Source organism: Girardinichthys multiradiatus, chromosome 13 (genome assembly GCF_021462225.1).
Source record: "Girardinichthys multiradiatus isolate DD_20200921_A chromosome 13, DD_fGirMul_XY1, whole genome shotgun sequence".
Taxonomy (NCBI): Eukaryota; Metazoa; Chordata; class Actinopteri; order Cyprinodontiformes; family Goodeidae; genus Girardinichthys; species Girardinichthys multiradiatus.
Window position 1 is genome coordinate 39,639,476 of NC_061806.1, and position 21,311 is coordinate 39,660,786.

Sequence of the window (21,311 nt, forward strand, 5' to 3'; positions counted from 1 at the left end):
AAAGTGAAGCTTGAAGAATGATTGGCTGGAGAAGGATGAGGACTTGACTTTGATCGGTTGAAGCGGAGACAGCGGAGGTGAGTCTTCCAGGTTGAATTTTCGTTTAAACTCCATTTAGCGTAATCACACAACACTATTTTCATGTAGAAGCCGCCTAAACCATCTAGAACTAGAAATACTTGAAAGACTGTAACATCCACATTTATTTAAAATATATAAAGCATCTTGTACAGAAGCAAATTTCCACATAAAGGAGTCTCCACAGATTAATCCACAAAATTAAACATATACACCTAAAACATTAGGAAGTGACACAGTGTTTGTGTGGTGGATGTAAAATAACTTTAGTATCTTTGCAGGAGATACACAGAGTCTGAGTACGACTGTATGCTGGAACTGCTCCGTGTTTGGAGCTATTCCCTCCTCCATGACCCACATGACCTCCACGTCTATATAGATCTATCCTGGTCCAGATCTGTTCTGGCCTGGGAACATCTTTGGATAATGTCATTTAAGTAGACTAGATCTGACATCTCCTGTTAATCCTGAATTCAAATTAACTGAGTGGAAGGTCTTGTGTAGATAAAAATGCACTCTTGACACAACAGGATGTTTCTCAGATATTTTTTATTTAGTTATAGCTGGTTTTGTTTAATAGGAGACAAAGAACTTGGAAAGGTCAAAATATTTAAATGTTAAACATTTCAATCAATAGTTAAACTTTGCCTGCGTAGAATTTTCAGATGATGTTTAGATGATTTTCACAGAAATTTTGATTACATAAAGAATTAAATTTTTTTAAAGAAATCACTTCATTAAAGTCTTCAAAACACAAACAGATTTAAGGATAGAATAGTTTTAGTAATTCAGTTACAAAAGGCTTCCCCACACAGAGGCCAGGAGACCAGCACCGATGGCAGCAGTGAAGGTCATCTTGGTGGATGGGGCACCGTTCAGAACGATGGTATTGCACCTGTCTGGGAGGTTGCAGCAGGTGGTTTTGGTTTCCAAGGTGACACCCAGCAGCGTGCCGCTGGTGGTTACGTTGCAGCCTGTACTGGTGTCCTTGCAGCCCTGAGAGTTGAACCCAACAAAGTCTGGGAGGGTTATGAAAGCTGCAGAAACAAAAAGGAGTTTCATTAATGAGTTAAAAAGTTGAAAAAAGTCTATTGTCTAGTGTTGAGGCATGTAATGGAGCATTTGTTCGTTCGTTCGTTCGTCGTCTTCCGCTTTATCCGGGACCGGGTCGCGGGGGCAGCAGACTCAGCAAAGACGCCCAGACGTCCCTCTCTCCAGACACCTCCTCCAGTTCCTCCAGGGGGAGCCCAAGGCGTTCCCAGGCCAGCCGAGAGACATAGTCCCTCCAGCGTGTCCTGGGCCGTCCCCTGGGCCTCCTCCCGGTGGGACGTGCCTGGAACACCTCCCGAGGAAGGCGTCCAGGAGGCATCCGGTATAGATGCCCGAGCCACCTCAACTGGCTCCTCTCGATGTGGAGGAGCAGCGGCACTACTCCGAGCCCCTCCCGGATGGCCGAGCTCCTCACCCTATCTCTAAGGGAGTGCCCGGCCACCCTACGGAGGAAGCTCATTTCAGCCGCTTGTATCCATGATCTCGTTCTTTCGGTCATGACCCAAAGTTCATTTCCGTAGGTGAGGGTAGGAACGTAGACCGACCAGTAAATTGAGAGCTTTGCTTTTCGGCTCAGCTCTCTCTTCACCACAATGGACCGGCACAGCGCCCCCATTACTGTGGCAGCCGCACCGATCCGTCTGTCGATCTCCCGCTCCATTCTTCCCTCACTCGTGAACAAGACCCCGAGATACTTAAACTCCTCCACTTGAGGCAGGAACTCCCCTCCAACCTGAAGAGGACAAGCCACCCTTTTCCGGTCGAGTGCCATGGCCTCGGACTTGGAGGAGCTGATCCTCATCCCAGCCGCTTCACACTCGGCTGCGAACCGCCACAGCGCATGCTGTAGGTCTTGGCTAGAGGGGGCCAGCAGGACCACGTCATCCGCAAAAAGAAGAGACGAAATCCACTGGTCCCCAAACCAGACCCCCTCCGGCCCTTGGCTGCGTCTAGAAATCCTGTCCATAAAAGTTATGAACAGGACTGGTGACAAAGGGCAGCCCTGCCGGAGTCCAACATGCACTGGGAACAGGTCCAACTTAGTGCCGGCAATGCGGACCAAACTCCTGCTCCGCTCGTACAGGGACCGGATGGCCCCTAATAAAGGGCCCCCGATTCCATACTCCTGGAGCACCCCCCACAGGGCATCACGAGGGACACAGTCGAATGCCTTCTCCAGGTCCACAAAACACATGTGAACCGGTTGGGCAAACTCCCATGAACCCTCGAGCACCCTGTAGAGGGTATAGAGCTGGTCCAGTGTTCCACGGCCGGGACGAAAACCACACTGCTCCTCCTGAAGCCGAGGTTCGACTATCGGTCGGACTCTCCTCTCCAATACCCTTGCGTAGGCCTTACCAGGGAGGCTGAGGAGTGTGATCCCCCTGTAGTTGGAACACACCCTCCGGTCCCCCTTCTTATAAAGGGGGACCACCACCCCAGTCTGCCAGTCCAGAGGCACTGTCCCCGACCGCCACGCAATGTTGAAGAGACGTGTCAACCATGACAGCCCTACAACATCCAGAGACTTGAGGTACTCAGGGCGGATCTCATCCACCCCCGAAGCCTTGCCACCGCGGAGCTTTTTAACCACCTCGGTGACTTCAGCCTGGGTGATGAAAGAGTCCAACCCCGAGTCCCCAGCCTCTGTTTCCACTACGGAATGCGTGATGGCAGGATTGAGGAGATCCTCGAAGTACTCCTTCCACCGTCCTTCCACCGCCCGATAATGTCCTCAGTCGAGGTCAGCAGTCTCCCGCCCCCACTATAAACAGTGTTGGCAAAGCACTGCTTCCCCCTCCTGAGGCGCCGGACGGTTTGCCAGAATCGCTTCGAGGCCAACCGGTAGTCCTTCTCCATGGCCTCACCGAACTCTTCCCAGGCCCGAGTTTTTGCCTCTGCCACAGTCCGGGCCGCAGCACGCTTGGCCTCACGGTACCCGTCAGCCGCCTCAGGAGTCCCACAAGCCAACCACAGCCGATAGGACTCCTTCTTCAGCTTAACAGCATCCCTTACTGCCGGTGTCCACCACCGGGTTCTGGGATTGCCGCCACGACAGGCACCGCAGACCTTACGGCCGCAGCTATGGGCAGCAGCATCGACAATAGATGCGGAGAACATGGTCCACTCGGACTCTATGTCTCCAACATCCCCCGGGATCTGGTCGAAGCTCTCCCGGAGGTGGGAGTTGAATACATCCCTGGCCGAGGGCTCCGCCAGGCGTTCCCAGCAGACCCTCACTATGCGCTTGGGCCTGCCAAGTCTGTCTGGCTTTCTCCTCCTCCAGCGGATCCAACTCACCACCAGGTGATGATCAGTGGACAGCTCAGCCCCTCTCTTCACCCGAGTGTCCAAAACATGCGGCCGAAGGTCTGATGATACAACAACAAAGTCGATCATTGACCTCCTGCCTAGGGTGTCCTGGTGCCAAGTGCACTGATGGACACCCTTATGTTTGAACATGGTGTTCGTTATGGACAATCCGTGACTAGCACAGAAGTCCAATAACAAAACACCACTCGGATTCAGATCGGGGAGGCCATTCCTCCCAATCACGCCTCTCCAGGTGTCACTGTCGTTCCCCACATGGGCGTTGAAGTCCCCCAGCAGAATAATGGAGTCCCCGGGAGGGGCACTATCCAGCACCCCCGACAGGGACGCCAAGAAGGCCGGGTACTCTGCACTACCACTCGGCCCGTAGGCTGAAATGATAGTCAGAGACCTCTCCCCAACCTGAAGGCGCAGGGATACGACCCTCTCATCCACTGGGGTAAACCCCAACACGAGACGGCTGAGCTGGGGGGCAACAAGCAAACCCACACCAGCCCGCCGCCTCTCCCCGTGGGCCACTCCAGAGTAGAAGAGAGTCCAACCCCTCTCAAGGAGATGGGTTCCAGAGCCCACGCTGTGCGTGGAGGCGAGCCCGACTATTTCTAGTCGATATCTCTCGACCTCCCGCACAAGCTCAGGCTCCTTCCCCCCCAGCCAGGTGACATTCCACATCCCTGGAGCCAGCCTAAGCATCCGGGGATCGGGCCGCTGATGTCTCCACCTTCGTCCGCCACCCAATCCTCTTTGCACCGGTCCCTCACGGTTCCCCCTGCAGGTGGTGGGCCCACTCGTTCGGGCTTGGCCCGGCCGGGTCCCGCGAGGAGCAACCCGGCCACCAGGCGCTCTCCGACGAGTCCCGACCCCAGGCCTGGCTCCAGGGTGGGACCCCGGCTCCGCCGTACCGGGCGACGTCACGTGCCTCGATATTTTGTTCTTCATGAGGGGTTCTTGAACCATTCTTTGTCTGACCCATCACCTAGAGCCTGTTTGCCATGGGAGACCCTACCAGGGGCATTTAGGCCCCAGACAACATAGCCTCTAGGATCATTTGAGCACTCAAACCCCTCCACCACGTTAAGGTGACGGTTCAAGGAGCATTTGTATTACATGTTATCTATTTTTGATTGTATCTTCATGGAAATACTGATATTTCCTAGATTTTTATCTGGCTCCCTTCGATATATTTGACACCACTGAGGTCTTGTCTAAAGAAACTTTGAAAGGCTTTTTGAAAACTATGTTTTAAACAATCTTTCTTTTCAAGAAGGTTCAAACTAAGCCTGGCATTGTTTATGAAGCTCGTCATCCATATGTGTCCTAATGTATAATATTGGAAACAAGTACTTCTAAAACCTCTTCCTTTTTAATGATGTTCGTACTCCCCTAAAGACCATGCAATAACTCTGTTGCTAAATACACTGCTCAAAAAAATAAAGGGACCACTTAACACAATATAACTCCAAGTAAATCAAACTTCTGTGAAATCAAACTGTCCACTTAGGAAGCAACACTGATTGACAATCAATTTCACATGATGTTGTTCAAATGGAAAAGACAACAGGGGGAAATCTTTGGTGATTAGCAAGACACTCAATAAAGGAGTGGTTCTGCAGGTGGGGACCACAGACCACTTCTCAGTACCGATGCTTTCTGGCTGATGTTTTGGTCACTTTTGAATGTTGGTGGTGCTTTCACACTCGTGGTAGCATGAGACGGACTCTACAACCCACACAAGTGGCTCAGGTAGTGCAGCTCATCCAGGATGGCACATCAATGCGAGCTGTGGCAAGAAGGTTTGCTGTGTCTGTCAGCGTAGTGTCCAGAACCTGGAGGCGCTACCAGGAGACAGGCCGGTACACCAGGAGACGTGGAGGAGGCCGTAGGAGGGCAACAACCCAGCAGCAGGACCGCTACCTCCACCTTTGTGCAAGGAGGAACAGGAGGAGCACTGCCAGAGCCCTGCAAAATGACCTCCAGCAGGCCACAAATGTGCATGTGTCTGCACAAACGGTTAGAAACCAACTCCATGAGGATGGTATGAGGGCCCGACGTCCACAAATGGGGGTTGTGCTCACAGCCCAACACCGTGCAGGACGCTTGGCATTTGCCAGAGAACACCAGGATTGGCAAATTCGCCACTGGTGCCCTGTGCTCTTCACAGATGAAAGCAGGTTCACAATGAGCACATGTGACAGACGTGACAGAGTCTGGAGACACCATGGAGAACGATCTGCTGCCTGCAACATCCTTCAGCATGACCGGTTTGGCAGTGGGTCAGTAATGGTGTGGGGTGGCATTTCTTTGGAGGGCCGTCCATGTGCTCACCAGAGGTAGCTTGACTGCCATTAGGTACCGGGATGAGATCCTCAGACCCCTTGTGAGACCATATGCTGGTGCGGTTGGCCCTGGGTTTCTCCTAATGCAGGACAATGCTAGACCTCATGTGGCTGGAGTGTGTCAGCAGTTCCTGCAAGATGAAGACATTGAAGCTATGGACTGGCCCGCCCGTTCCCCAGACCTGAATCCAATTGAGCACATCTGGGACATCATGTCTCGCTCCATCCACCAACGTCACGTTGCACCACAGACTGTCCAGGAGTTGGCGGATGCTTTAGTCCAGGTCTGGGAGGAGATCCCTCAGGAGACCATCTGCTGTCTCATCAGGAGCATCTCCAGGCATTGTAGGGAGGTGATACAGACACGTGGAGGTCACACACAATACTGAGCCTCATTTTGACTTGTTTTAAGGACATTATATCAAAGTTGGATCAGCTTGTAGTGTGTTTTTCCACTTAAATTTTCTGTGACTCCAAATCCAGGCCTCCATTGGTTATTAATTTGATTTCCATTAATGATTTTTGTGTGATTTTGTTGTCAGCACATTCAACTTTGTACAGAACAAAGAATTCAATGAGAATATTTCATTCATTCAGATCTAGAATGTGTTATTTGAGTGTTCCCTTTATTTTTTTGAGCAGTGTATATTTTACACATTCTCTAAATATAAATACTAAATGTTAAGTAAGTGTGCCACATATTTTCTAATGCATATAAAATCTTTTTGGTTATGGTGATTATGTACTAAACAAAGCCTCATGTGTCAATTATGATGCAAGTTTTTTGAGAACACCAGGTGATGCTTTAGAAAATGTAGCTTTCTTTGATAAAAACATCCAATTAACATTTAAATTTTTAAAGATTTCACTTTTTTGACAGTTTCCTGTTTTTAGTTTGAAGGGTTACAGATTACATATTGGGACAATAACATCCCCATTTTTAAAGTGTTCGTTATCTATCCAAAATGCAAGGGTGGCTTTTCTAGATCATTTGGACTTCTTTAAAATTATACAGCTCTCAGGCTGTATAAGGTTGAAACATAATAAACACAAAAAAAAAGCACCTTGTACAGCAGCAACTTTCCACAGAAAGGGGTCTCCACAGCATAAAACACTAAATTAACATACACACTTTAAAAACTAGAAGGTGATAGCCTGCTTGTGTAGCGGATGTAAAATAACTTTGGCAGTTGTGCAAGATATCATCATATTGTCTGAATGCTATTGCAGCGATTTAGGTTATTCTTTCCTGTTTGCATGTAGGTAGTGTGAAGAGACATTTTAGGATGTCTTTAGGTAATTAAGATCACACTTACTTGTTCTTTCAGTGAAACAGACGCTGACGTTGGTTGCACAGGTCTCGTTATCCCTACCCAGGCACGTACCAAACAGACCGAAGCGGCACCTGTTGCAGATCAAGGACTCCGCTGAAACAGACACAGATTGCAGTCAATAATGGCTCCTGAGGACTTGTTCTACATCTTCAACACGGTACAGATACTTTCCTGTCAAACACACCTTGTACTTTGCCAAAATCTGCTGAGCCCTACTGAATAAACACTGTAGTGGAAACTGACAACCGAACTCTGTCACTGAGATTCATCAAGACTGCAGGTGGAAAAGAATCCCTGTTATTAAACTTCACGATGTAGAAACCTTCAGTAGATTTTGATCTAATTTGAGGATCTTAAACAACCGTTGGCTTTAGTTTTAAATGTGCATGCAAATATTAAACATGAATGTGATGGACTTCAAAAACTATTAGAATTGAATAACTTGAGGTTTTCCTCATTTTTTAGGTAGGTAGAAAATGTGGCAAAAACTCAACTTCATTCCCACTCTATACCATTCTTACATATAGTACAGTTGTTTTGGGTACATAAAACAATGCAATTAGAGCCGTCTACAGTGGTCTGATAACAGCTTTAACTGCATATAAAATGAGAAAATACAATTATTGCCTGAACAAATTTTGATTAGGATACAAAAAATTAATTAAATAATTAATAAGGGGGCAAATCTCAAGTTGACTCCAAAAATAGTTTTAGCCATTTTTGGTTAAATCTGTTTGGAGAACTACTTCTGGAATATCTGATTTTCTCAATTTCGTCTGTGTGGTGAAGGGGCAAGGTTCGATCCCCAGTGAAGAAGCAAATGATGTCTGGGTATTAGAGAGGTGAAGGCCAGGACCTTCAATTGCTCTGCAGAAAAGTGGGTATAGTCATCAGGAAGACCAAAGATTACCACATGTGGAGAGAAGCTTTTAGATTTTGAGATCACCTTTAACACTGTCAAATAAACCTGCCAAAAACTGAGTAGTGATGGACAAGAGAAAAACATGTGTTTGAGGTGACCAGGTGAACCATTACACCTATCACTAACATCCAGTGAGCCTGAAAGTATCTCTATTTTAGCTTTAAAATAATGGCACCTAAACAAAACTTAAAAACTGAATAAGCATTAGAGCGACACAAATGGAGGCCATGTGGATAGTTTTCAGTGCAGAATCCCACCTGTTATCATCAAAGGTCAGATCCAACTCATGTTCCTAGACCTCCATTGTCCTTATGGTAAAAGTGGCATCAAAAGACAGAGATGTGACCTCTGAGCGAAGTTGATTTATAATTTTAAAAAGAAAAATTATTTCTCCCACTTTTCATAGAAGCAATTCTTTGAAACACAGCGTTTTGTTTTGTTTTTTATCCACGAAGGATATTTAATCTAAAATGGGATTGTGACTTCTTTCCCAAATATAAATAAAAAAAAATTTAGAATTTATTTTTACACTTTTTCAGATTAATGCCTTGTAGCACTGCTAAGATGAACATCACAAAGAATAATTTTGTTTTCCTTGAATATTTATTTCTTTTTTAATGGAAAATATTTTATTGGAAGCTTTCTTACCCAAGACCAGAGATGCAAAAGCTGCAACAACAGCAAAAAGAAACTTCCCCATGTCTGTAGATTTGGTTCTTGGTTTCAGACCAACGACTAAAAACCTTCTTTCCTTCTCCTCAAGACCAGAAGCTGCTTCTCTTCCAGGCGATTGATGCTGATCAGATGTCAGAACTGGTGAGAGTAGAGATTTATATAAGGTGAGAGTGGGTGGGAGCCAGACTGGCAGAGAAGGTTTTTCAGGTTTTTTGTGTTTATCTCTGATTTATAGGATGGGGGAGGAATGTGGAGGAGTGTAGATTAGAATTAAAATATGTTGGTAAGGATGTTGGATTCCAAGATCTTCAAAAAATAATAATTTCTGTTGTTGAAGTAGAAGTTACTGAGATACCTGAACATCCAGGAGCAATGATGTTCCCTGTTTACTTTGGAAAGCATAAATAGTCATGGGGAAAAAAAATAAAGCATCACAAATAATAAAACTTGACATGAAAGGTCCCTAAGTTAAGAAAATATATGTTTGGAGGATATTTATTTATCCTTCATGTTTTAGCTCTGATTTTCCTTCAGTCTCATTTCAATATTTGTTAAACCTACACTTTGTATTAAATCTGCAGAACTCTGAGTTTTGGTTTTGGTTTTGGTTTTTCTTTTGAGGCATTTTTCACAGATCAGTAGCTTAGCTCCTCATCCGTGTCAATGACGTCCTGTCTGTCTCATCCATTACCTTTGAAGCAGGTTTTAACACAATGACAGGAAAGGAAACATTTCCTTCTGTCTGAACAATGTGAAAATATGGTTGAAATGTAGAAGATAAATGTCCTTATAGAGATGTCTCTTGATGTCTGAATGGGGTTTAAAAGTGGTTTGGGTTCTATCTAAGCCTAACTTTTAGCATCTTTGTTTGGGTTAGATATGTGAAGGGCAGCTGCCTAAAAAAGTAACATTTGTATTGTGTTTTTCTTGGCCAAATAAAGACAAGTACCTAAAAAAGCTTTTTAAAAAGAAAACTCAAATTTGTAGATGTGAATTTCAGGCAAGCTGCTTTCACAAATCCCTGGGTGGGGACAGACAAATCTGTTCCTCCAAGAAACCATATGGCTTTCTGCTTCCATGACCAGCAACCACAAGCTTACTTCTCTGGCTCTGTTTGAAGACTTTAATGAAGTCAGTCAGTCATTTTCTACCACTTATTCCATAGTGGGTTGCAGGGGAGCTGGTGCCTATCTCCAGCAGTCTATGGGTGAGAGGCAGGGTACACCCTGGACAGGTCGCCAGTCCATTGCAGGGCAACACACAAACAACCATGCACACACACACATTCATACAACTAAGGGCAAATTAGAGCTACCAATTAACCTAACAGGCATGTTTTTGGACTGTGGGAGGAAGCCAGAGTACCCGGTGAGAACCCACGCATGCACGGGGAGAACATGCAAACTCCATGCAGAAAGACCCCCGCTGGGAATTGAACCCAGGACCTTCTTGCTGCAAGGCAACAGTGCTACCAACTGTGCCACCGTGCAGCTTGACTTTAATGAAGTGATTTCTTAAAAAAAAATCTAATTCTTTATGTGATCAAAGTTTCTGTCCAGGAGAGACAGGGTTAAACACTGAAAGACAAGACCAGGTCTATCATCACTACAAGGTGAGCATTAAGTCCCCCTCCAGGAAGGTGGCACAGCTAAACACAGAGTCAGGCTGGAAAAATCTACTCAGGCAAATTTAGCTATTGATTGAAATGTTTTACATTTAAATATTTTTACCTTTCCAAGTTCTTTGTGTTTTATTAAACAAAACCAGCTATAACTAAATAAAAAATATCTGAGAAACATTCTGTTGTTTCAAGAGTGCATTTTTATCTAAAGAAGAATGTAGCGAAAGTGGAAAAGAGAACTCCCTTTTAACAGGAAGAAACTTCCAGGAGAACCAGAACCAGGCTCAGTGTTATGGGCCATCTGCCCAACTGGGGGTTTGAGAGAACAGAGCAAAGACACAAAATGAACACAGAAGCACTGATCCAGGAGTACTTTCTATGGAAAAGAAAAGTAAAAAATTAATGGTGTATCTCCTTTAGTGGCTTCATCTAGAAGAGAAAGACAGCAAAGCAGATGAACTATGAGCCAGTTTTCAAGTCTGGAGTATGAGTAAGAGTGCACATACAGTTAGTCCCAGTAAAAGCTCCAACAGTAGCTTTGTCCAGGAGAGACAGGGTTAAACACTGAAAGACAAGACCAGGTCTATCATCACTACAAGGTGAGCATTAAGTCCCCCTCCAGGAAGGTGGCACAGCTAAACACAGAGTCAGGCTGGATGTAGCTTCTAGGCAGAAGATACCAGAGAGAGAACATAGTTAAAAGCTAAAATAACAACAAATACATAGCGCTAAATTGGAGAGTAGCATGAGAATGTGGAAGAGGGAGGGAAATAGGTAATTATGTCCTCCAGCAGCCTAAGCCTATAGCAGAATAACTACAGAGATAGCTCAGGATAAACTAAGCCACTCTAACTATAAGCTTTATCAAAAAGGAAAGTTTTAAGCCTAGCCTTAAAAGTAGACAGGGTTTCTGCCTCACGGACTAAAACTGGGAGCTGGTTCCACAGGAGAGGAGCCTGATAACTAAAGGATCTGCCTCCCATTCTACTTCTAGTGACTCTAGGAACCACCAGTAAACCTGCAGTCTGAGAACGAAGTGCTCTGTTAGGAACATATGGAACAATCAGATCTCTGATGTATGATGGAGCTAGATCATTAAGGGCTTTATATGTGAGGAGGAGAATTTTAAATTCTATTCTGGATTTAACAGGAAGCCAATGAAGGGAAGCTAAAATAGGAGAAATATGATCTCTCTTTTTAATTTTCATCAGAACTCTTGCAGCAACAATTTGAATCAGCTGAAGGCTTTTAACTGACACTCAACGACACTCCTGGATAGGACATTTCTAATTTTGGCAATATTCCGGAGATGAAAGAAGGAAATTGTAGAAATCTGTTTAATATGAGTATCATCAGCATAACAGTGGAAATTTATCCCATGGTGCCTAAATTTATCCCTCGTATTTAGCTTCCCTTCACTGCCTCCCTGTTAAATCCAGAGTAGAATTTAAAATTCTCCTCCTCACATATAAAGCCCTTAATGATCTGGCTCCATCATACATCAGAGATCTGATTGTTCCATATGTTCCTAACAGAGCACTTCATTCTCATACTGCAGGTTTACTGGTGGTTCCTAGAGTCTCTAGAAGTAGAATGGGAGGCAGATCCTTTAGTTATCAGGCTCCTCTCCTGTGGAACCAGCTCCCGGTTTTAGGTCTCTGACTATCATTTCAGCCTACGGGCCGAGTGGTAGTGCAGAGTACCCGGCCTTCTTGGCGTCCCTGTCGGGGGTGCTGGATAGTGCTCCTCCCGGGGACTCCATTATTCTGCTGGGGGACTTCAACGCCCACATGGGAAACGACAGTGACACCTGGAGAGGCGTGATCGGGAGGAATGGCCTCCCCGATCTGAATCCGAGTGGTGTTTTGTTATTGGACTTCTGTGCTAGTCACGGATTGTCCATAACGAACACTATGTTCAAACATAAGGGTGTCCATCAGTGGACTTGGCACCAGGACACCCTAGGCAGGAGGTCGATGATCGACTTTGTTGTCGTATCATCAGATCTTCGGCCGCATGTTTTGGACACTCGGGTGAAGAGAGGGGATGAGCTGTCCACTGATCATCACCTGGTGGTGAGTTGGATCCGCTGGAGGAGGAGAAAGCCAGTCAGACTTGGCAGGCCCAAGCGCATAGTGAGGGTCTGCTGGGAACGTCTGGCGGAGCCCTCGGCCAGGGATGTATTCAACTCCCACCTCCGGGAGAGCTTCGACCAGATCCCGGGGGATGTTGGAGACATAGAGTCCGAGTGGACCATGTTCTCCGCATCTATTGTCGATGCTGCTGCCCATAGCTGTGGCCGTAAGGTCTGCGGTGCCTGTCGCGGCGGCAATCCCAGAACCCGGTGGTGGACACCGGCAGTAAGGGATGCTGTTAAGCTGAAGGAGTCCTATCGGCTGTGGTTGGCTTGTGGGACTCCTGAGGCGTCTGACGGGTACCGTGAGGCCAAGCGTGCTGCGGCCCGGGCTGTGGCAGAGGCAAAAACACGGGCCTGGGAGGAGTTCGGTGAGGCCATGGAGAAGGACTACCGGTTGGCCTCGAAGCGATTCTGGCAAACCGTCCGTCGCCTCGGGAGGGGGAAGCAGTGCTTTGCCAACACTGTTTAAAGTGGGGGCGGGAGACTGCTGACCTCGACTGAGGACATTATCGGGCGGTGGAAGGAGTACTTCGAGGATCTCCTCAATCCTGCCATCACGCATTCCGTGGTGGAAACAGAGGCTGGGGACTCGGGGTCGGACTCTTTCATCACCCAGGCTGAAGTCACCGAGGTGGTTAAAAAGCTCCGCGGTGGCAAGGCTTCGGGGGTGGATGAGATCCGCCCTGAGTACCTCAAGTCTCTGGATGTTGTAGGGCTGTCATGGTTGACTTCAACATTGCGTGGCGGTCGGGGACAGTGCCTCTGGACTGGCAGACTGGGGTGGTGGTCCCCCTTCATAAGAAGGGGGACGGGAGGGTGTGTTCCAACTACAGGGGGATCACACTCCTCAGCCTCCCTGGTAAGGCCTACGCCAGGGTATTGGAGAGGAGAGTCCGACCGATAGTCGAACCTCGGCTTCAGGAGGAGCAGTGTGGTTTTCGTCCCGGCCGTGGAACACTGGACCAGCTCTATACCCTCTACAGGGTGCTCGAGGGTTCATGGGAGTTTGCCCAACCGGTTCACATGTGTTTTGTGGACCTGGAGAAGGCATTCGACTGTGTCCCTCGTGATGCCCTGTGGGGGAGTGCTCCAGGAGTATGGAATTGGGGGCCCTTTACTAGGGGCCATCCGGTCCCTGTACGAGCGGAGCAGGAGTTTGGTCCGCATTGCCGGCACTAAGTCGGACCTGTTCCCAGTGCATGTTGGACTCCGGCAGGGCTGCCCTTTGTCACCGGTCCTGTTCATAACTTTTATGGACAGGATTTCTAGACGCAGCCAAGGGCCGGAGGGGGTCGGGTTTGGGGACCAGTGGATTTCGTCTCTTCTTTTTGCAGATGACGTGGTCCTGCTTGCCCCCTCTAGCCAAGACCTACAGCATGCGCTGTGGCGGTTCGCAGCCGAGTGTGAAGCGGCTGGGATGAGGATCAGCTCCTCCAAGTCCGAGGCCATGGTACTCGACCGGAAAAGGGTGGCTTGTCCTCTTCAGGTTGGAGGGGAGTTCCTGCCTCAAGTGGAGGAGTTTAAGTATCTCGGGGTCTTGTTCACGAGTGAGGGAAGAATGGAGCGGGAGATCGACAGACGGATCGGTGCGGCTGCCGCAGTAATGGGGGCGCTGTGCCGGTCCGTTGTGGTGAGGAGAGAGCTGAGCCGAAAAGCAAAGCTCTCAATTTACTGGTCGGTCTACGTTCCCACCCTCACGTATGGCCATGAACTTTGGGTCATGACCGAAAGAACGAGATCCCGGATACAAGCGGCTGAAATGAGCTTCCTCCGTAGGGTGGCCGGGCACTCCCTTAGAGATAGGGTGAGGAGCTCGGCCATCCGGGAGGGGCTCGGAGGAGAGCCGCTGCTCCTCCACATCGATCTATACCGGATGCCTCCTGGACGCCTTCCTCGGGAGGTGTTCCAGGCACGTCCCACTGGGAGGAGGCCCAGGGGACGGCCCAGGACACGCTGGAGGGACTATGGCTCTCGGCTGGCCTGGGAACGCCGTGGGCTCCCCCTGGAGGAACTGGAGGAGGTGTCTGGAGAGAGGGACGTCTGGGCGTCTCCGTTGAGTCTGCTGCCCCCGTGACCCGGTCCCGGATAAAGCGGAAGACGACGAGTACCAGTACGAGTACAAGTGTCAATTATGATGCAAGTTTTTTGGGCACACCAGGTGATGCTTTAGAAAATGTAGCTTTCTTTTGATAAAAACATCCAATTAACATTTTCATCTTTAAAGATTTCACTTTTTTGACAGTTTCCTGTTTTTAGTTTGAAGGGTTACAGATTACATATTGGGACAATAACATCCCCATTTTTAAAGTGTTCGTTATCTATCCAAAATGCAAGGGTGGCTTTTCTAGATCATTTGAACTTCTTTAAAATTATACAGCTCTCAGGCTGTATAAGGTTGAAACATAATAAACACAAAAAAAAAGCACCTTGTACAGCAGCAACTTTCCACAGAAAGGGGTCTCCACAGCATAAAACACTAAATTAACATACACACTTTAAAAACTAGAAGGTGATAGCCTGCTTGTGTAGCGGATGTAAAATAACTTTGGCAGCTGTGCAAGATATCATCATATTGTCTGAATGCTATTGCAGCGATTTAGGTTATTCTTTCCTGTTTGCAGGTAGGTAGTGTGAAGAGACATTTTAGGATGTCTTTAGGTAATTAAGATCACACTTACTTAGTCTTTGAGTGAAACAGACGCTGACGTTGGTTGCACAGGTCTCGTTATCCCTACCCGGGCACGTACCAAACAGACCGAAGCGGCACCTGTTGCAGATCAGGGACTCCGCTGAAACAGACACAGATTGCAGTCAATAATGGCTCCTGAGGACTTGTTCTACATCTTCAACACGGTACAGATACTTTCCTGTCAAACACACCCTGTACTTTGCCAAAATCTGCTGAGCCCTACTGAATAAACACTGTAGTGGAAACTGACAACCGAACTCTGTCACTGAGATTCATCAAGACTGCAGGTGGAAAAGAATCCCTGTTATTGAACTTCACGATGTAGAAACCTTCAGTAGATTTTGATCTAATTTGAGGATCTTAAACAACTGTTGGCTTTACCAGGTGTTTTTTGACCAGGTGAACCATTACACCTATCACTAACATCCACTGAGGCTGAAAGTATCTCTATTTTAGCTTTAAAGTAATGGCACCTAAACAAAACTTAAAAACTGAATAAGCATTAGAGCGACACAAATGGAGGCCATGTGGATAGTTTTAAGTGCAGAATCCCACCTGTTATCATCAAAGGTCAGATCCAACTCATGTTCCTAGACCTCCGTTGATTTATAATTTTAAAAAGAAAAATTATTTCTCCCACTTTTCATAGAAGCAATTCTTTGAAACACAGCGTTTTGTTTTGTTTTTTATCCACGAAGGATATTTCATCTAAAATGGGATTGTGACTTCTTTCCCAAATATAAATAAATAACAGTTTTGAATTTATTTTTGCACTTTTTCCGATTAATGCCTTGTAGCACTGCTAAGATGAACATCACAAAGAATAATTTTGTTTTCCTTGAATATTTATTTCTTTTTTAATGGAAAATATTTTATTGGAAGCTTTCTTACCCAAGACCAGAAATGCAAAAGCTGCAACAACAGCAAAAAGAAACTTCCCCATGTCTGTAGATTTGGTTCTTGGTTTCAGACCAACGACTAAAAACCTTCTTTCCTTCTCCTCAAGACCAGAAGCTGCTTCTCTTCCAGGCGATTGATGCTGATCAGATTTCAGAACTGGTTAGAGTAGAGATTTATATAAGGTGAGGGGTGGGAGCCTGACTGGCAGAGAAGGTTTTTCAGGTTTTTTGTGTTTATCTTTAAATAAAGGGACTTTAAATGGGGAGGGGTCTGGATTAACATTAAAATATCTTGGCAAGGATGTTGGATTTCAAGACCTTCACAGGATAAACCTTTCTGTTGTTGAAGTAGAAGTTATTGTAGAACCTGAACATCCAGGGGCAATTATGTTCCCTGTTTACTTTGGACAGCATCAATAGTAATGGTGAGAGAAAAATAAAATTAAACCTTACTAGCAAAAAATCTTGTCATGAAAGGTCACTAAGTTAAGAAAATATGTTTTTGGATGATATATTTTTTAAACATATGTTCTTTCACACGTCTTAAACAACTGGACTTATTTTTCCATCATGTTTTAGCTCTGATTTTCCTTCTTTCTCATTTTAATATTTGTTAAACATACACTTTGTATTAAATCTGCAGACATTTGAGCTTTAAATCATGAAAGCTGCTGAACCTGTTCATCTCTCAAATTACACTTTTGGTTTTTTACTTAAAAATGTCCTCCAACTAACCAAGGCCCAGTGTATCTTAGTTCCTGATCCGTGTCAATGAGGTCTTGTCTGTCATTCAATTCAATTCAATTCAATTCAATTCAATTTTATTTATACTCAAACTCAAACAGATTTCAAGTCAGGTTCATACATTCCAATTAATCCTAACTATGCACTACTAACAGTGCAGTCAGATTGACTTTATTTTTCAAATTAGTTTTTCTATCTAAGAAAACCCAGCAGATTTCATCGAGTCAGTGACTTGCAGCATTTACTCCTCCTGGATGAGCATGTAGAGACAGTGGACAGTCACTGGTGTTGACTTTGCAGCAATCCCTCATACTGAGCATGCATGTAGCAACAGTGGAGAGGAAAAACTCCCTTTTAACAGGAAGAAACCTCCAGCAGAACCAGAACCAGGCTCAGTGTGAGCGGCCATCTGCCACGACCGACTGGGGGTTTGAGAGAACAGAGCAGAGACACAAAGAGAACAAAGAAGCACTGATCCAGGAGTACTTTCTATGGGAAGGAAAAGAAAAACATTAATGGTTATAGCTCCTTTAGTGGCTTCATCTAGGAGAGAAAGCTAAGCAGATGAACTATGAGCCAGTAATGAAGTCTAGAGGATGAAAGAGAGCACATGCAGTTAGTGAAAGTGGAAGCTCAGCCAATAGCTTTGTCTAGGAGAGAGAAAGGGTCAAACACTGAAAGACAGGACCAAGTGTATCATCAGTAGAAGGTGCACTTTTAGTCCCCCTCCAGGAAGCTGTCACAACTAAACACAGAGCCAGCCCAGGTGTAGCTTCTGATATATCTTTAACAATATTGGTACACAAATCTGCAAAATATGCTCCACACATTTGCTATGAAGATGCAAATGCCATTTAAGCGTGCAACATGTTATTAATTATGATTCAAAAAATAACAGCAAAAACTAGGCAATGGTTCAGAGAAGTCTAACAGTCACATTACTGGATTACACTTAACAGTTTCTAAGTACATTAAGCCTTTGAAACCAAATGTATCATTTTTGATACAAATATTTCTGAGCTATTTGTCTCTTTAAAAACGTCATGCATTCTTCAAAAAGACCTGCTTACCTGAATAAATATGTTGCTAAATATGTTTTACACTTTCACAATAAAAGTCTAAAATGTTGTTTAAGTGAGGTATGTTTTTATCAAATGTATACAATAGCTATCATTGGTAAAACGATGCAAAATCCAAATGAATCAAATGTAATAAAAAAAAAATTGCCAATGTTTTAAAAAAAAGTCAAACTGTTGTCACTGAATGTCACTGAATTACAGCATCAGGTGTTTAAAATACCTTAATAATTACTCTACCTAATTCTATAACACCAAATGTATAATCTTGGATACAGGTACTTCTGAGACCTCTGCCTCTTTATTGAAGAAAACCAAAAATGTAGCTTTCTTTTGATAAAAGCATCAAATTAACATTATAATCTTTAAAGATGTGAATTTTTTGACAGTTACCTGTTTTTAATTTGAAGGGATACATGCATATTGGGACAAAAACATCCCCATTTTCAAAGTGTTCATTAACTAGACAAAAATCCAAGGGTGGCTTTTCAAGATTGTTCTACACTGGGACTCCTTTCTTAAAATTATACAGTTCTCAGGCTGTAAATGGTTGAAAAGTAATTTTAAACTGTAAAGACTCAGAAATAAGGAAAACACGGACGACAATTAGAAAAGTTTATTAACGAAATATTATTTCTTTGGCGTTCGGACCCTGGAGGAAGACCTGAACGCTGAGAATGATGTGAGCTTGGATGAACATCTTAGAATCAGAATTAGAGATGTCTTCTCCTGGGATCCGACTGGTGGTGGAGTGGAGGCCTGAGTAGGTAAGGGAGCCTGGAAGAGTTTGGAAGCCGGATGGAGGAGATGGGGTGGAGGAGCGTCGAGGCTCGGCTGAAGATTGGGTGGTTCCATGAATGAAGGTCTTTTAAAGTGAAGCTTGAAGAATGATTGGCTGGAGAAGGATGAGGACTTGACTTTGATCGGTTGAAGCGGAGACAGCGGAGGTGAGTCTTCCAGGTTGAATTTTCGTTTAAACTCCATTTAGCGTAATCACACAACACTATTTTCATGTAGAAGCCGCCTAAACCATCTAGAACTAGAAATACTTGAAAGACTGTAACATCCACATTTATTTAAAATATATAAAGCATATTGTACAGAAGCAAATTTCCACATAAAGGAGTCTCCACAGATTAATCCACAAAATTAAACATACACACCTAAAACATTAGGAAGTGACACAGTGTTTGTGTGGTGGATGTAAAATAACTTTAGTATCTTTGCAGGAGATACACAGAGTCTGAGTACGACTGTATGCTGGAACTGCTCCGTGTTTGGAGCTATTCCCTCCTCCATGACCCACATGACCTCCACGTCTATATAGATCTATCCTGGTCCAGATCTGTTCTGGCCTGGGAACATCTTTGGATAATGTCATTTAAGTAGACTAGATCTGACATCTCCTGTTAATCCTGAATTCAAATTAACTGAGTGGAAGGTCTTGTGTAGATAAAAATGCACTCTTGACACAACAGGATATTTCTCAGATATTTTTTATTTAGTTATAGCTGGTTTTGTTTAATAGGAGACAAAGAACTTGGAAAGGTCAAAATATTTAAATGTTAAACATTTCAATCAATAGTTAAACTTTGCCTGCGTAGAATTTTCAGATGATGTTTAGATGATTTTCACAGAAATTTTGATTACATAAAGAATTAGATTTTCTTTAAGAAATCACTTCATTAAAGTCTTCAAAACACAAACAGATTTAAGGATAGATTAGTTTTAGTAATTCAGTTACAAAAGGCTTCCCCACACAGAGGCCAGGAGACCAGCACCGATGGCAGCAGTGAAGGTCATCTTGGTGGATGGGGCACCATTCAGAACGATGGTATTGCACCTGTCTGGGAGGTTGCAGCAGGTGGTATTGGTTTCCAAGGTGACACCCAGCAGCGTGCCGCTGGTGGTTGCGTTGCAGCCTGTACTGGTGTCCTTGCAGCCCTGAGAGTTGAACCCAACAAAGTCTGGGAGGGTTATGAAAGCTGCAGAAACAAAAATTAGTTTCATTAATGAGTTCAAAAGTTGAAAAAAGTCTATTGTCTAGTGTTGAGGCATGTAATGGAGCATTTGTATTACATGTTATCTATTTTTGATTGTATCTTCATGGAAATACTGATATTTCCTAGATTTTTATCTGGCTCCCTTCGATATATTTGACACCACTGAGGTCTTGTCTAAAGAAACTTTGAAAGGCTTTTTGAAAACTATGTTTTAAACAATCTTTCTTTTCAAGAAGGTTCAAACTAAGCCTGGCATTGTTTATGAAGCTCATCATCCATATGTGTCCTAATGTATAATATTGGATACAAGTACTTCTAAAACCTCTTCCTTTTTAATGATGTTCGTACTCCCCTAAAGACCATGCAATAACTCTGTTGCTAAATACACTGCTCAAAAAAATAAAGGGACCACTTAACACAATATAACTCCAAGTAAATCAAACTTCTGTGAAATCAAACTGTCCACTTAGGAAGCAACACTGATTGACAATCAATTTCACATGATGTTGTTCAAATGGAAAAGACAACAGGAGGAAATCTTTGGTGATTATCAAGACACTCAATAAAGGAGTGGTTCTGCAGGTGGGGACCACAGACCACTTCTCAGTACCGATGCTTTCTGGCTGATGTTTTGGTCACTTTTGAATGTTGGTGGTGCTTTCACACTCGTGGTAGCATGAGACGGACTCTACAACCCACACAAGTGGCTCAGGTAGTGCAGCTCATCCAGGATGGCACATCAATGTGAGCTGTGGCAAGAAGGTTTGCTGTGTCTGTCAGCGTAGTGTCCAGAACCTGGAGGCTCTACCAGGAGACAGGCCGGTACACCAGGAGACGTGGAGGAGGCCGTAGGAGGGCAACAACCCAGCAGCAGGACCGCTACCTCCACCTTTGTGCAAGGAGGAACAGGAGGAGCACTGTCAGAGCCCTGCAAAATGACCTCCAGCAGGCCACAAATGTGCATGTGTCTGCACAAACGGTTAGAAACCGACTCCATGAGGATGGTATGAGGGCCCGACATCCACAAATGGGGGTTGTGCTCACAGCCCAACACCGTGCAGGACGCTTGGCATTTGCCAGAGAACACCAGGATTAGCCACTGGCGCCCTGTGGTCTTCAGAGATGAAAGCAGGTTCACACTGAGCACATGTGACAGACGTGACAGAGTCTGGAGACACCGTGGAGAGCGATCTGCTGCCTGCAACATCCTTCAGCATGACCGGTTTGGCAGTGGGTCAGTAATGGTGTGGGGTGGCATTTCTTTGGAGGGCCGCGTGGCCGTCCATGTGCTCACCAGAGGTAGCTTGACTGCCATTAGGTACCGAGATGAGATCCTCAGACCCCTTGTGAGACCATATGCTGGTGTGGTTGGTCCTGGGTTCCTCCTAATGCAGGACAATGCTAGACCTCATGTGG

The 21,311-nt window shown here is 45.2% G+C and overlaps 1 protein-coding gene across 1 annotated transcript; it reads right to left on the reverse strand.

Annotated features, from left to right (window-relative positions):
• Positions 1-610: 610 nt before the first annotated feature.
• On the reverse strand, positions 611-16,216 carry LOC124879661. The gene is made up of 5 exons (XM_047384358.1): positions 16,065-16,216; positions 15,163-15,273; positions 8,700-8,864; positions 7,112-7,222; positions 611-1,115 (listed from the first exon to the last, which is right to left on the reverse strand). Exons 1-5 carry the CDS (start codon positions 16,114-16,116, stop codon positions 871-873), a joined length of 684 nt encoding a protein of 227 aa, XP_047240314.1. The 5' UTR covers positions 16,117-16,216; the 3' UTR covers positions 611-870.
• Positions 16,217-21,311: the final 5,095 nt, after the last annotated feature.